Here is a 17,088-nt window from a genome sequence, read left to right as displayed (position 1 = left end):
TTCAGCAGCAAGAAGCAGACAGACGCTGTTTCTCAGCGTCCAGCTCAGTGAGCATGAGAATAACAACCCTCAGTGTTTACGGCCAATGTGTGCCCGCTATATTTGACTCTTTAGATGATTTAATCGAATTATTTTTTGGGGATTTATCAGCTCAGTTTTCCCGGGGGCAGCTGTTCCCAGGCCCTCAGCAGCCCTCCTTGTTTCCTCTGCTGTGTGCCTGAATGTGTCTGGACGTGAATGCCAAGGCGAGCAAAGTGCCCACCGGTCCCTCCGTCATTAAAGACTCACATTCACTCCTGTTATTCACTGATGTTCCCCCACGGCTCGTATGTCACTCCAGCGGCTTATTACGGCCATTTACCCACACTGTAAAAGGTTGTCCTGATTAAAACTCACTGCTGAAGTAAAGTGAAAGCTTTCACACCGCAGCGACGTGTCTGATGGAAGGAAAACTTCTTTTTGAGAATGTTAAAACTGACGCCAGGCTGAACAAAAGTTCTGACCATGACTGGAGAAAAAGACGAGCAGAAGATTACATGATGAGGTTTGATCACTTTACTGTAAAGTTTTACATATTTGCAACACAACAGAGGTGGAATGTAACTAAGTACATTTACTCAAGAGGTAAACTTAGTCGTACAGTTTGGAGGAGCCACAGCAGCACAACTTTAAATTAATTTGGTTTTTATCAACAAGAAAACACTGATTCTGATGGTCAGAATATCACATCTGATAATCAGTTGATCTGTATTATACAATATGTATGTAAAGTAAGAATATACAAAGTTCCAACATATCTGTGGTTTGCAAAAAAACCCCTTTATAATCGTGTTTAAATGCTTCACATGCAGTTAAATTCCTCTGTGAAACAACAAGAAAGAAAATGGACGGACCGAGCAGAAGATTCTCCAGGATGGTGGGCGGAGCCTTGGCTTTGTTCAGGTGTCACTCACAGGGCTGGCTGGATAGACGCATGTGATTGGACAGCAGCTTCCTGGAACCAGGAAACCAAACAGACAGAACCTCACACAGATCAGAACCGGGTCAGACTGTCCTCTGAGTGAGCTGCAGCTGAAGATCACCTGCTGTGGACATGAGGACAGAGATAAGTCCCTCCACCAGGTAAGACGGGGGACAGGTGAGCGCTGGAGACAAAAGGTTCATGTTTGCTACATGGTATGCTAAGCTAACAGCCACATTAGCTGCAGGCTGATGTCCATCCTGACAGTAATCGTGCTCATCCCTCCGTTACGTTGGTCAGGTTTGTATTTGTTTGCTCATAAGACACAAAACAGAACTCACACACATAAAATTCACCTGTACAACACCTGCCGATGGTTTAGTTTCTGTCAGACTTCACACATTCAGTATTAATGTGGCAGTTAAAGAGGTGAATAAGGAGGAATCTGTGTTTCCTGTGGGTGTTTTAATGGGACTGTGGAGTTAATGGACCGACTTCATTAGTAAACCTGTAATTAGATTATGAAAAATAATTCACAATTTAAGATCCTTCATGTTTTAAAAAAGCATGTTTACTCATCCAGTGTCCGACTCTGATCCAGTTTTGGTTTTGACTTGTTCTCAACTAGGAGTGAAACGATACATCGAACATTATCGATCTATCGAGTCAGTGATCAGTGATCCAAGAGCGTCGATGCAAAGTGAAAACATCGACTCATCACGCCGGCATCATTAAAGTGAAACTCTCCCCAAAATGCAACCTGGGCTTTTTTTTGTGACTGTATATGAGTCAAACCTTCGTCTAAAAGCGTAATTATGATGAAAGAGCCACTTTTAAGATTTACTGTATTTTCGTTTTCAGGTCAAACTCATTTTCAATGAGAGTGCTGCGAGCACTTTAGCGATAGCATCAAAATCGCTATTCGTAACCTGGAGGACAGTTAAGGTGGAGCTACTGTCTTCCACCAACATCTATCCACGCCAGATCTCATGTGACTTTTCCAGCTTTTGATTTTAGTATTGTTTCTTATATTATATGCTTTACACGAAGGTTTGACTCATATACATTCACAAATAAAGCCTCGGTTGTATTTTGGTGAGAGTTTCCCTTTAAGTTATGCCTTCATTTTGAATTCCTACGACACGTCTGTGTCACTGTTTCCACCCAGTGTGCTCCTGGGTTTGTTTTATAGGATGTGAAAAGTGTGTTGATGAAGCACGAACAGAAGCTCCACAAGTTACCTGAAAGTTTAAAAACTGTGGCACTTTAGTGAGCAGAAGGTCCATTTAACAGATTGATTTCTGTTCATCACATCGTGGCCGACTTTGTGATTTCAGTAAATATCGTATCGTCGTCCAAAGAATCGATACGATATCATATCAGGATGAAACGAGTCTCAACACCGACACGGAGATTTACTGTGTTTGTTCTTTTAAACCTTCAGGAGGATCGTGTCACGGTACCGCCCACACTGTTGGATTGACAGGTGATGTACAGGTAAGTATGGAGCAGAACACTAAGTTAATGTTTCTGTAATGATGCTGAACCTGAGAGAAGGAGTGCAGGTGAGTTTGGGTCGGCGTGACATTTCTTGCAGTGTGTTAGGGATCAGTGCCCAGCCTGCAGCCAGACACCGTGTTTTGTTGTGGGGTTTTTTTGGTAGAGAGCTCAGTGAGCTGCCAAGCTGCTGCCAACCGGTGCTGTTCAGAGGGGGGAAAACAGGCAGCGTTTAATCCTTATCTGACCGGAGGCGTGTGAGACTCTGGGCCGGTTCTGATGCTGCAGGAGGAGCACAGTCAGCACCGCACAGTTCACAGCAGGATTCAAGGAGCAGGTGAGTCGGCTTCATTCACTGTGAGTGTTTAACCAACGTTCAGTCCAGTGTGTCACAGTTTACCTCCGACACTCTGCTGCTGCTGTTAATGTCATACACAGCCTGCTGCTTTTTATTTAATTTATTCCATCAGTTTGATCATCTGAACTCTTGAATTAACACATTTTCTACACATACGACATCAGCATTCAGTGAGTGTTTAATTAAATCCATATGTTGTGACCGGTGTGGATTTACTCGATGATCTGTCGTTCCTGCAGATCTGTTTTATAGGTCGACAAATTTGTTTTATAAACTTTGAGGGTCCAGTTTAATGGTTGAAGGGATCTGTCGGGCATTTTACTGCCCCAAACAAGACAGAAGACGGGGAAAAACAGAAAATGATCCACTTTAACAGCACAAATTGTTAAAATCCTGCCGTCGTTTTGTAATTTGTGCCGTCTTCTGTCTTTTTAGCATTTTCTTTGAATTGCCCCCCAAATACCACAATAATTACCTCAGTATGAAGCGCAGACAGTCGATGGTTGACAGATTCAGCTGACTGCAGTTTGTGTGTCTCAGCAGGATCATGGCTGGTTTACAGAGAGCCGCTCAGCATCCTCGCCTCTGTTTTATAATCTGTGTCTCTACACTTCTGCTCCTCGTCCTCTTCAGCCAAGGTGAGTCTGTATAACATGTCTTATAGTTTCCCTCTCAACTCAATTTATAACTGTTAGATTTATTGGATCAGTGCAGGAGGTTTCATGAATCTGTGTGTTTTATCGTTATTCTTGTTTTATTTTGAACATATTTCAGTTCAGCTTGTTCAGTTCAGTTCAAACATGTGATACAGTTTCAGTTTATCTGTTAGTTTGGGGTCTGTGGTCCTCAGAGAATCGTGGTTCAGATAAAGAATAATAATTATAATGATGGATTTAAAACAGTGTGACAAAGTGCATCACAATATGAGGAATATGGAAGATGAACTGAAGCATGACTGCAAATTTAAGAGAAAAAACAGTCCTGCACACCAACAGCTGATTCGTGTTTAAATCCAGATTTTTATTTTATGTCCTCGACAGCGTTTAGAGACAGACGGCAGGACGAGAGACACAAACGAGACATCCTGGAGTCCACAGGTGATCCTCCCTCCATCGTTCATCCATTCCTTCTGCTTGTTTTAGTTTTATTTCATATTTCAGGAGTCACACAACTTATTTTACTTGCATCAGGGCACCAAAATTTGACAGATGATTATTAAATAACAGTGACAAATTGTTCTATTCCAGGTTTTAAGAAAGATCATTAGATAATGTGGGAGAAAGTTCATCTGTTCCTGACTCCATCTTCAAAATATTCATTACATTTCAACACATCTGGCTCAATCTGAAGCTGTGTGTGTGTGTGTGTGTGTGTGTGTGTGTGTGTGTGTGTGTGTGTGTGTGTGTGTGTGTGTGGGGGGAAAGAAACACTGACACGTCTAAAAGATGTCTGGTTGTGTGTGTTGAATGATATCTGAATAATATTTAATAAGCAGCCTGTTTCAGCTTGATCTATGAGCGTCTCCTCCACACTGCCCTCATGTTATTCAGATGAGTCCCGCCCCAGGGACCGGTTCCTCGGGGTGATTGTTCATCTCCACGCACTGAGGTTCATCCTGCAGTGAAACAGCCACATTCTGCTGATGCTGCTAATTCCGTAATAGAGATTAAAACCACAATAAGCTCCCATTGACTTTACTGTCTGCTTTTATTTCCCAGAGATCCCAGCAGAGCACATCGACCCAGCTGCCATCGACCTCACCCCCCTCGTCAATACTTTAATAAATTCAAGCCAATCGGGTACGTTGTCATAATATCATTCATGTGCCGATCAATTCTGGGCTGTAAATCTTTCATGTGTGTCATAATTACACCACAGCTGCGAGTCTGAGGTCAAACAGGACCGCTTAGTGTCGTTAAAGGACCAGTCCGCTCAAAACACACCAGCACCAGGACACGTTGGAACAAAATATGTCAAACAGAACCAGGTGTCACGAGGATTTTGGATTATTGTAACTGTGAAGCTGCGTCACATTGTTTCCTCGAGGTGCTCCTCGAGGATAAGAAACCAAAGCTCAGGGTAGTCGATTGTTTTGGAAATGATTGTATATTGAAATTGGTTTTGGAAGTGTTCCTCCTGATCCTGGACTTTGTACCGCTGATGCTGTTCCTCCTGGGTGTCCGGTTGTCCCCTGCAGGCTCCCGTCAGCTGTTCTCCCTCCTCAGCGTGACGTCCTACAGCTCTCTGGCTCTCCACAAACTCACCCTGCTGGTCTACAACAGTAAATATCGCCTCCGTTTACACTTCTTCATCCTCTGAAGCCGAGAGAAACCTGTTAAAAGTGTTAAGGAGTCCGCCTCACTTCGTCCTGGATCTGAGTTCACTGTTCCAGGAGCCATGTCTTTATAAATATAGCAGTGTCAGCAGTGTCATCTAGTGGTGTGAGTGTGTAACTGCACACTGGGTATAATCTGGATTATTATAGGACCACATTCATATAAAACAAGTGATGGATTACACTACGTACATTTACTCAACACGTCCTCAAACAAACGTCCTCAGGAACCTGAACCGAGCCCAGTTTTTCGACGCTGCAGCGCTCAGAGTCTCTGAGCTGATGTGATGTCGTGTGTTTTGCAGTTTCCAGCATCAGAAGTATAGAAAGCAACAAGTTCAGGAGGAGATTCTGCTACTGCGTCACAAACGAGACCAACGATCTGACAGGTTCAAGACTTCAAATATTCGTATATCGTATTTTGAAGTTTGTAGTTATTTTCTCTCTCACTTGATTGTTTTTCTTCTTCAGACTTCACGGCGATCCTGTTGGACGTGATGGGAAACTCGACAAGTTACCTTCACGAGCTCTTTAAATCCGCCTCCATATTATCAGGTGGGTGGATGTTAACTGGAGATCTGTTGAATGTCTCTGTGTTTCCTGTAGTTGGCCGGCTGGTTCTTCATGCTGTGTTTTGTGTTTTCTGTGTCTCAGTGAGCCAGAGGAACAACTCGGACTGTATTTACATCTGCGTGATGGCGGGGAAGATGGGTAAGTTCAGCTCGCTCTGTAGAATGAGCGCTGCTCCTCAGAGAGTCATCGTGTGGCCGTGATGTGTGTTGTGTCCAGGCAGAGAGGTGTCGGAGCTGTGGCAGGTCGACTCCATCACGCCGCTCTTCAACCAGACCATCGTCGAAGGACCACACAGAGGTTTGTTAACCACGCACACTGATTTTCTCATGAGGATGATATGCAACCAAACCACCAGATGGCAGCAACAGCTCATGATTGAACGTGAACTACTGAGTGAAGAATGAAGAGAGGACTGAATGGAGAGGGCTTCAAAGAGGAGGTGCAGTCCTGTTTTTTTTTTTGACATTTCTTCTTCTTCTTCTTCCTTCTCAAGTAGGCAACATCTCCTCCATCAGACTGCCTGTCGGTGAGTAACTCATCACACTCATTCAAGCATCTGTTGTCATCTAATTTAATTCTTGATTCTGACGGCCTATTTTTAAAACCTCAGAATGGCACCAAGTTCCCACGAATCTGAGTCACATGTCTCCATCTGGGATGAGCTCCATGTTAACCAGCAGAGTCCATTCTACCGCACATGGTGAGTCTCTGCAGGAGGCCGGCGCTCATGCCTGGCTGGGTAGAATTTCAGCTTCAGCTCCTTCTGTTATTTTTCTGAGTCCTGCTGTGAAACTGGCATCTGAAAGTGTTTCGGCGCTTATAAAAGTTGAGACCAGTATTAAGCTGTGGGTTTATTTGTATTACAGACTATTAAATGTTAAAAACAGTCACCGGAATCTCTAAAAAGGTCAAATATAATAGGAGCTGTTGGACCAGAACATGAAAATATTTAGAGCTTTTTCAACCAAAGACAGACTTTTTAGTAAAAACACGGAGAGCGTCATCTAAAGGCGAACATGATGTTCGTTTTCAGGTTCATAATTCTCTCCTCTGATTGGTCAGTTTAAAGACATGTTGAATCAATTCTGACCTGCCGAACCAGCAACAAGAAATTAAATATTCAAGTGTGTGGCATGGTGACGTAGTGTGTTTTAGGTTAATGTTGGTGCAAACTTTCTTTTACATGCACAAAGAACGATATTAAACAGTTAAAAGAAACACGAGGAAGCAAAATATGTGTCTTTTAATAAAGGACAGACTGAAGAAACTGGAAACCCATAAAGAGTTAATGTACTGAGAGACTTGCTTTACTTTATTTTATCTGAAATTCTGAGAAAATTATGGACCTGTGTAAGAAAAAATGTTTCTTTAGACTTATTGATCGACTTATTGAATAATCAACTCCATGTGAAAAAGTTCACATTTGCTGTTATTCAGTCAGTGTTGCCTCCAACTCACTGTGAACAGCTGAGCAAACTGTCTTTGTGTTTGATTCATTAGTTTCACCAACAGCGATGGAGGAAACAGCTGCTGCAGCAGCAAAGATCATCACCGCACAACCACTGGCCACGGCACGACAACCAACAACATCCATGATACAAAGTCAAACTACAGCCAGCAGACAGGAGACAACAATCGGGACGACACAACCAGTGACCACACAAAGACCAACAACAACAAGACCAACAACACAACAGATGACAACGCAAAGACCAACAACTCAACTGGTGACAACACAAAGACCAACAACGCCAAGACCAACAACAACAGGACCAACAACGCCACTAGTGATAACACAAAGGCAAACAACACAACTGCTGACGACGCAAAAACTAACAACACAAAGACCAACAACGCAAAGACCAACAACACAACACATGACAACACAAAGACCAACAACACAACACATGACAACGCAAAGACCAACAACACAACACATGACAACACAAAGACCAACAACACAACACATGACAACGCAAAGACCAACAACACAACACATGACAACGCAAAGACCAACAACACAACACATGACAACACAAAGACCAACAACACAACACATGACAACGCAAAGACCAACAACACAACACATGACAACGCAAAGACCAACAACACAACACATGACAACGCAAAGACCAACAACACAACACATGACAACGCAAAGACCAACAACACAAACAGTGACAACGGCTACAGAAAAAACAACAAAATTGTCACAGCCGCTAACATCAACACAACCAAGCACCACTCTGCAACTCACCACTTCATCGGTTACAACAGCTGCAGCTCCGTTAAACACAAGTCCAGCCCAACGGACCGCAGTGTCGACCAGACTCACAACAGCCTCAGCAGTCCCCAGTCTGACCTGGCTAACCACAGACACACACCAGCCCAGTACAACAACCCAGCACACAAGTCTGTCACCTGTCCGTCCCACAGCAGGACCCACGCTGACCAGAAGGACTACACCGCCTCTCGACAGGAAAACTACAACTCTGAGCAAGCCAACGGAAAAAGCAGGTAAAGATTTCTCATTTTACAAATCAATGATGGGATTGATACGTATTGTTACCTCGCTGTCCTCAAAATTCCCAGATCTCAGTCCGATCAAGCATCAGCGGGACATCCAATCCACGTGGATCGGACATGGTTCTGACCCAATGAGGCCTGTATACAGGACCTCCCGGGCTGTCCTGTGGTGTCTGGTACCTCAGTGTTGGCAGTGAATCCTTTGATTCCTGTTGGTTGCGAGGCCGGGCTTTCATGGATCAGACTTGGTCCAGCACGACCTGCTTAATCAGACTGAGATCTGGGGAATTTGGAGGCCTAGATCTTAAAATATCTCTGAACTTTGTTGGTTTAAAGGTGTTTTTTGTGTAGATTTGTGAGCTTGTGTGTCTGAAAAGTGAAGCCCATGAAATGCCTTAAACCTGCATTATTTGTAGTGGCCAGCAGGGGATGATGTCACTGGTTTCAAAAAGACAGATTGTATGTAAGTTTATGAGAAAATGTCCTTACTTCTCGGTTTATTATCCCAGGCCTCAATCGCTAGTTTCAAGTCGTCTATTATGAGTCATCAGTTCTGGTCCCATTTTCAGTGAAATTACAATAAAGCGAGGTATGATTTAGGGGCGTGGCTACCTTGTGTTTGCCAGGTTGCTACCATTGCTGGGTTGTTCTCAGTCAGATCCAATCAGGAAATCCTCCACAGCTCCAACCGCTCATCCAAAATATGGTCCCTCCTGAAGGAGACTGTGGCTGAAGTCGAGTCTTTAAATCAACTGTCCTCAAACCTTTGGGCGACATCATGGTGGGGTTACAATTGCTCTGTAACCTAAGAGACAGAAAAGTCCTCTCATCTAAATGAGCAAATGGGACACAATGTCAGGTGCTCTCTGATTTGCCCCTGCTATGGGTTGGGTAAGGTTGAGCATCTGAAACTGTTTAGTCAGCGCTGGAGAAAGATGGCGGTCCATACTGGAGGGAGATCAGATGCGAGTCATGGTCACCTGATCTGCCCAACCGTCCCTCCACCAGCTCCATGAGAGGTTTGGGGGTGCTCTAACAACATCCTGCTCCTTTCTTTCCTTCTTTTTCTCCTGTTTGAGAGCTCAGTCATTATTAACATGACTACAAGAATCCTTCAGAGCTTTGACTTTACAACATAATCTGCTGTGCTCCTGTAGGACAGTGTCTCAGTGATGTCCTCTGTTCGCCAAAAAGAACAAAAATAATGATAAATAAAGCAGGTCAAAGTATTCAAGACAAATAACGGGATGTTTTTGTGAGCTGCAAGCAAAAAAAAAAACATGTTCTGCTCTGCTGGACAGGAGCAGCTTGACTCCGACCGCTGACCTGCTCTCAGAAAACAACTGTAATCACATCAGATCCATTCACTGTCATTTCTGGACACACCGACCGCTGCTGATTCAATTTTAGCCTGGAGAAAGAGGTGTGTGTGTGTGTGTGTGTGTGTGTGTGTGTGTGTGTGTGTGTGTGTGTGTGTGTGTGTGTGTGTGTGTGTGTGTGTGAGACAGAGAGAGAGCCCCATGCAGGAGGGTAAGATAGTAACTATGGTAACGCAGGCGCAGCCCCCTTCATCTGAAAGCTTTGATGGGTTTTTTTTAAGGCTGCAAAGGTTAAAAAGCAAATCGAGGCCAAAAATTCAGCGTTTATCGTTCAGTGAGCCCGTCAGGAGGGAGGAGAGACCCGTACTGGAAACAAAATGAATTTTTAGATAATGTAACGTATAAACTCAACATCACAACAGATAAGGAAAAATCAATAGAATATTTTATGAAATGATAAATTATAAAGTGCATGATCATGATTTTCAAATCCAGTTGATTTCACAGGTGAATTTTTATTAAATTACTTGCAAAAAACACAATCATAGAACAAATTAATTGCATCAGGTTTGATATGTGATCGATTTGTAATGAATGTAGTTTTTAAAAATTTCACTTTACACACTTAACATCATATTTCACGCCTAAAAATATTGGGTTTTCTTTTTTTTATGATATGAGAATTAAGGGATTTTATCCAGACTTTCACCTTCAGTAGAGGGGAGAACATGTACACCTGAAGTGTTTTATCCCCCCTGATATCCACGATATTCAATCAATTTACTTAAACACAATAAAACCACAGGCTTACAAGCTAAAGTTAGAACATTTACAGTATGTCCAACATGATAATAACAAACTGAGTCCTACACAAAATGTGCAAAATGAACAGTGAAATATTTTTCAGTTTTTAAAACATTGATGAAAATTTTTTCTCCAGTTAATCAAGTTTTGAAGTTTTTGTCTCTCTTGTATTGATTTCTGTATTAGTCCTGTTTTCAGATGCATCATTTATGTCTCAGTCAGTGAATACAGTGTATTAACATTAATATGCTTTACAGATGCATGTAATATTTGAGCTCTCAGCAGAACCACTAGATGGCACTAACGGCTCACTGCAGACACAGCAGCTGCTCCCCCACTGAGTTCTGCCTAGCAACAAACAGAAGCAGAAGGCCGGATCATTCTGTGCAATTTGTCACCGAGTCATTAGTGTGCAGGAAAACCAGCATTTGTTGGCCAGCAGCACGTCTCTGCAGTCTGCATCAGTCTGTGAATGCTGATGTGTGTGTGTGTGTGTGTGTGATGAGAAGCTTTTTTGGTCATTGTGTCATAAAAGAGTGATGAGCGTCAGGTCTGTGCTGCTGTGGTAAGGTTTTGTTTATCTTGGTGTCCACATGGAGAAAGCCGGCGGTGGTTTTGGGGTTTAGTGATGAAGCTTTGATGAACCCAAACTGATAACGGCTACTGATGGATTATCACAAAATTCATGGTCTCCAGAGGACGTACCTTGAGGACATAGTTGTTCACCTGACTTTTATCTAGTTCTGTCATCAGGGTGAAAACTAAAGGAAATAAATAAGGAATTAATTAAAGCTGCTAATACTTGTGCACATTTACGCAGCATTGTCTTGATGGAGAGACGAATGTTTTGTTTCTGCTGCTGGTGGTAACACAGCAGTGTGCCAGGGAGGGAGCAGGTGATGACCGGATCAAAAGTGTTGGAGTAAATCAGCAGCAGCACCGATGAATCCAGAGCTCCATCAGAGCCGCCTGAAAATATTTCAGTTTCCACATTCTTTTATCTCGATCGACGAACTGAAACAAAACATGTTTTTTTTTTTATTAAAGCAACATTTGAATTTATGCACCACAAATTCCACTTATGAGTTTTCTGTCAGTGTCCTCCTCTGAGTGCTCTGGTGCTGAATAACTGACGTTAATGAATTGTGGTTAGGGACGGAAATAAGTCAAGAACGAGTCGAGCTGATGAAGTTCTTTCATTTCCAAATCAAGCATCAATCTTTTTTTTTTTTTTTATCTAAGTCTGATGTAAAGGATGTTCCTGCTCTGGATATCGCTGTGATGCCGACTGCAAAATGAGCAAAGACCTGCAGAATGTGGAGAAGAATCTAATTAAAATTCATATTTGAATATGTATTTTTATGTTAATTAGAAACCTGTGTACCTGCAGTGCATTATGATTATAATGCACCGGCACCAGGGAGTGCTGTAACCAGAGTTTAAGCACTGAAACGACTCGATGCTAAATGAATGCAATGAGGGAATTTAAAGGACGAGAGTGAAGATGATTTATTGTGTACATAAAATCTCTAAATCACCACTGTGGGCTTTAAAAGGTTAATTATGATGTCTTTGTTTTATGTTTTCTATACAGACGTGCCTGTGCGGTCATCTTTATCTTTGTAATTACCTTAATTAATTAGATTTTGTTTGGCAGTAGAGACAGATGGAGTTTGGAGGAGCAGAGCTGTTCAGAGATAGTTTGTGACTGACGTGACCTCTCACTCTGTCTGTTGAGAGGTTGTCCTTGGAGAAGGCCGGAGCTGACGGACGTCTCCGTCTCGAGCAGCACGACGACCGTCAGCGCTCACAAGCTGCAGCCGTGCGTCCTCGAGCTCTGCAAGTTCTTCTCTCAGTGCCTCTGCAGACCCTTCAGCCATAAGACGCGCATGAAAAGGTTTTCACATGATCTTCTACCTTAAGATAACACGGCTGCAGATTGGAGGATTTAATTAGAAAGTGGAGGCACTTAGTGAGTTGTGTTTGTCCAAGTCGTTGCTGCAGCTTCAAGTGTATATATACATATCAACTAATTTAACCCCAATAAATGTAATCAGCCCAAGTTATTTTGAGTCCATATACATTTTCAATCTCATCTAATTAGATGAGTTCAACAGGAACACTCACATTTAATGCCAAGTTTTTTTAAAAAATCATGTTGAGTCGATGTTAATAAATTAGATAATGCACATTTGGCCTGATCTCATTAAACCAAAACAGAGCCGCACTTCAAACTGAGTGTATGGTTCATGTTTGCTGACAGTCCCACATTTTTACAGATTTCAGCATTACAGAAATAGCTTGAAGCTTTTGAAGGTTTATGACCCTTAATGTTAAACTATAATCAAACTCAAACCAGAATTAACTTGTAATAAAAATGGTTAAAGTTAAACTCTTCAAGGCAAACTACACATCCAGGATGTCTATAGATGGAATCAAACGTCTCACTTGGAGGAACGTAAAGATGATTTTCTTCGGTTCAGGTACTTGCTGGTTGCAGTCTGCAGATTCAAACGTTAATCTGATTACTGATTATTTTGACTTATATATAAATACAACAAAGTTAAGTCACATGTTTATTTGTGAGGCAACAAAATGGACCGGAACACAAAGTTTCAAAGCTTTTTTTTATTGAGCCACGTACAGTCCACCTGCAGCAGGTGCACAGATGTTACTGGATGTTAGACTAGCTTGCAGGATTTCAGGAAACCTTCCTGCAAAATGTGTTGGTCTTCATTATTCAGCTGTCCAGCAGACGAGCAGCTCAGCAGCTCACAGTCGTGCTCTTGTGTTGCAGATACTGTGACGACAGCCACGTCTGGTACCAAAAACACACGTTCGAGGTGTGTCGGCGCGTCAGGAGAGTCTCCTTCTCCAGAAGTAAGTGGACCGCAGAGGAAGCTAGGTTAGGTCCATAGCAGCTGGAGGTGACGGCTGTAGCGGCTCTGAGAGTTCTGCTGGAGCAGAACCTCATCAGCTGCCGGACTCCGCTCACACTGCAGTCTCTTCAGCTTTTTTTTTTTAAGTGAATCTTTATTGAGACTTCACAGATCGATGAGCCTCCTCAGAGATGACGAGTGCCAACACATTGTTCAGGTGTCAGTTAATAGATTCTCCTTAGATTGATGGCGTCATTGGATTTAAACCAAAAACGAGTCACTTCTTCCTGTCCTGACTTTTCAATCTACTCAATGATTTTAGAGAAAACACGACCTCCTCTGATCAGGCATGTAGACGGCAGCTGACACGTGCATCAAATAGTGTTAATACAGGATATTTCACTGACCAGTGCTTTTAAAAAAACATCAAAAATAACTTTGAGATGTTTTTAAGTGGCAGTCACGTTGCTGCTTCAGGAGCACAGTCGAGTACAAACAGAGAGGCGAGTGTGAGAATCAGAAATAATGGGGGAGCACTCTTCATCCTTCACCTGCACTGATGAGGACGTGTCAGCCGTGTTGCTCCGGGTCGCTACCAGAGCTCATTAGAGCAGCAGCAGCTCTGCAGGAGCCGCCGAGCCGCCACAATGAATCCTCTGAGCTAATGGGCTCAGGAGGTCGCGCCGAGAGCCGCCTCTCTCACAGCTTCTGACATGGCCGATCATCCGGCGCTGATCCCGCCGCCACACCGGACTCACACGGCGCTCACACCGGCCCTCCCTCTCTGCCTCTAATTGGCCCTCGGTGTGTATTTTTACACTCGCTTTTAAAAGGGATTGATTTGAAAAATTGACGTAAAGTATAGGTGAGCGAAAGAGCATGAAACAAACACTTGAAAGCAGTCTGGGATCAAACAGGTTAATGAATGCTGCACAGCTGGCAAGAGAAACGCTTCCTGTTGCAGAGCTACATCTGCATCTGCATGAGAATATACACAAACACCTCGAGAGTGTTCCAGGATTCTTCTGTTTAAAATATCAAGGAACTCAGAGTTATTGTCACTTAAGAGTTCCAGCTACTTATCGGTTTAATAAGCAGCTATATTTTTAATAATCATGTGTTTGTGAAATGTTGAATAGTGAAAGTGCAATTTTCTGGAGACCAAGATGACGTTTTTTAGCTCGGACGTCTCATTTTGACCGGAGGGACTGGAGGACGAGGGGACTGTCTCTTCAACATGTCCACAGGCTGGACGAACAAAGGCTGTGTGTGTTTAAAACCTCCTGAAGAGTTTAAAGTGTTTGTAGTCAGCTAATGTTTTCGATAGTTTCACTGGTCTGTGATCTGCTCACAGAGCCTGACGCTTGATGAATGTCACTACGATTAACTTCACAACTGTAACTACCAATGAACATTAAACATACCACCTTTACAGTTACAGTTAGTTTAATAGGCCACCTTTAATATAATCAACCTGAGAATGAAAGTGAATCTGCAGGAGAATCACAGAAACATAACTGTGGATAGAATGACCTCACTGAACTCATCAGTAAATATAGTTAAATATTCCAGTAAGACGACCACATGAAACTTGGAGCTGACAGAAGAATCTGCCTCCAGGGTCAGTCACCTGGTTTAACCCTCCTCCTCCTCCTCCTCCTCCTCCTCCTCCTCCTCCTCCTCTTCCTCCTCCTCCTCCCTCCACAGATCTGAAACAGAGATGCCTGACAAAGATGTGCAATAAACTGTGACCAGAGTGGAAGCAGGAGGGGAACAAAGAGCTGTTCATCATCACAGGAAGTGACTGGAACCACAAACTACAGCCGAGTGCTCTGCAGGAACAGAATCTGCTGGCGTCCGGGTCGGGACAGGCTTGGAAACTGAAAATCACGGGACACTGCTGCAGTTTCATGTCTCTGATATACTTTCAGTTTCTGTCACTATAAAGTAGAAATCATCTGTGGTTTGAAGTAGTTACGTAGGGCCAAGAACACTCAAGTCAAAACCAGAAGTTGGGAGGAAATCTGGAATGTTTAAACTCGAGCTTCGTATAAATGTTTACTCGTACTGATGATGTTCGACTATTTATGACAATGATATTTAACACTAAACGTTTAAGATCAACAGAAGATGTCAAAGAAAACTGTAGAAATCATCCTCTGCTCCTGTCAAGAATCCGATATTATCCATTCAATAAAGAAACCTGGTAGATTCTGTCAGCGGTTCCGTTCGTGTGCTCCTGGTGTCTCACACGGTTTAGTGAAGCAGTTTCTGCCTCTAACTTAACGCAGTTCACAAAAGCTTTTCTGCGCTTCATTTCATATTTGTGTTGTGAATGTTGTTATGGAAAAAGAACCGATTTGAAAAGACGTCACTCACACACTCGACACGCAGTCAAGCTCCTGCAGCCAGTTCAGAGGGCGACGTGACCAAATCTCCAGAATAAATGTCATCAAAGCAGGTTTCTGCAAAACCACCACGATCTTTATGTCGCAACTTTCCGTTTGTTTAGGTTGAATTTTCTATTTCTGTTTTCACAACACTGCGATTCTGTTCTGGTTATGTTTGAGCCCAAATGCCACTCGGTCAGAGTTTGGATTAAAACGCCTAGTTTGGTCGCAACTTCATGCAAACGTTGGGTGCAAATGTCCACCTTGAACCTTAGACTTTACTGCTAACATGACACACTTTTAGCTTTGCAGCTACAGAGAAGATTTCAGCTTTAAAAAAATCATTTAAATGACGTCTTTTTAAAATCAAGTTGGGATCTCGGGGCTTCCAGAGAGTTGGATTTCATTGTTGTTGCTGTGTTATGGTTTACGACATGTCACCGTGCAGCTGCGTTCTGCTGTAAAGCTCCAGAAACCAGCATCAGTTCTCTGCAGCGGGAATAAAAACTGCAGAAAGAACTTCTGACGAGCAAACAATAAAAAACAGATTACGATGTTACCGACAGTGTCGTGACGCTGAACTTCTGCACCGAGTATTTCTGTAACTGTATCCACTTCTCATCCGTAACGTGACATTAGACATAAACATCTGCACCGTCCTCCCCCACAATGCACCTGTCCCGTACAATGCCCCACTATCAGCCCCCCTGTCATTAGACCCACAGCTCCTCTTCTTCACTGCTGCTAGTCACTGATCTGAACTCCTGGAAGGATCAGATAAGACCAGGTCGACCCCGGGGTCACTGATCCAGCCCCCCGCGGCACAAAGACCACTCTGTGGGTCCCCCCTGTCAGAACCCCACCTCTGTTAAAGCCCCAAATACCTGCACAGGAACCAAAGCATGATAAGCTCCTGCTCAGGTGTCACCTGAGAGCCAATAAGACCTGAGCTGAAGGGGATAAAGGTGCCCACTCCTGATAAACACAGTTAGTGGAGCTGAGAGTTTGTTCTGCTGGGAAACAGGACGACAAAAGCAGAGGCTTCAGCTGTCTGGACCGGCTGCTGACGCCCATCAGAGCTGTGTGAGGTTCTGAGCGATGACACCGGGCTCAACACTGACCTCCGATCAGTGAAGACACGACTTCTGCCGCCACGACGCCACGAACAAGGTGAGGCCGCCTTCACGTGCTGTTTAATTCTCACAGATCTGAGTCTGTTCTGTTGTTGATCCATAATTTTGTATTTTGCATGTGTTTCCGTTTAAAAAAGCTCAGATGAACCAACTGATCACTACGTGCAGACAGACACAGTCAGAAACGAGCTGCTGAAAACTCAGGAGCGTTTTTAAAGTTAATGAGCCGGATATATTTAATTTTTTTTCAGGAGTTGGTAGAACAGAATATTTCCTCTCATTAAAGGGGCACTACTGGTCTGTTGGAGAGGAA

The 17,088-nt window shown here is 43.2% G+C and overlaps 1 protein-coding gene across 1 annotated transcript; it reads left to right on the top strand.

Moving 5' to 3' along the window:
- Positions 1-981: 981 nt before the first annotated feature.
- LOC119011210 (HERV-H LTR-associating protein 1) lies at positions 982-15,471 on the top strand. The gene is made up of 18 exons (XM_037084152.1): positions 982-1,122; positions 2,406-2,458; positions 2,625-2,795; positions 3,357-3,454; positions 3,857-3,913; positions 4,535-4,615; positions 5,014-5,097; positions 5,457-5,540; positions 5,623-5,706; positions 5,806-5,862; positions 5,941-6,021; positions 6,218-6,250; positions 6,335-6,424; positions 7,225-7,667; positions 7,806-8,241; positions 12,114-12,270; positions 13,171-13,253; positions 14,960-15,471. The coding sequence occupies exons 4-18, from the start codon at positions 3,364-3,366 to the stop codon at positions 15,001-15,003; spliced, it is 1,905 nt and encodes a 634-aa protein (XP_036940047.1). The 5' UTR covers positions 982-1,122; positions 2,406-2,458; positions 2,625-2,795; positions 3,357-3,363; the 3' UTR covers positions 15,004-15,471.
- Positions 15,472-17,088: the final 1,617 nt, after the last annotated feature.

Source organism: Acanthopagrus latus, chromosome 21, assembly GCF_904848185.1.
Source record: "Acanthopagrus latus isolate v.2019 chromosome 21, fAcaLat1.1, whole genome shotgun sequence".
Classification (NCBI taxonomy): domain Eukaryota; kingdom Metazoa; phylum Chordata; class Actinopteri; order Spariformes; family Sparidae; genus Acanthopagrus; species Acanthopagrus latus.
Note: the sequence above shows the minus strand (reverse complement) of the source record. Positions and strands in the feature narration are given on the sequence as shown.

What these genes read in the sequence shown, in the direction of transcription:
- LOC119011210 (XM_037084152.1), top strand. Translation starts at nt 3,364, where the DNA reads ATGGCTGGTTTACAGAGAGCCGCTCAGCATCCTCGCCTCTGTTTTATA. An exon ending in CCTCGTCCTCTTCAGCCAAG is followed by an intron (nt 3,455 to 3,856) that starts GTGAGTCTGTAT and finishes TGTCCTCGACAG; the next exon opens with CGTTTAGAGACAGACGGCAG. An exon ending in GAGAGTCTCCTTCTCCAGAA is followed by an intron (nt 13,254 to 14,959) that starts GTAAGTGGACCG and finishes CTCCCTCCACAG; the next exon opens with ATCTGAAACAGAGATGCCTG.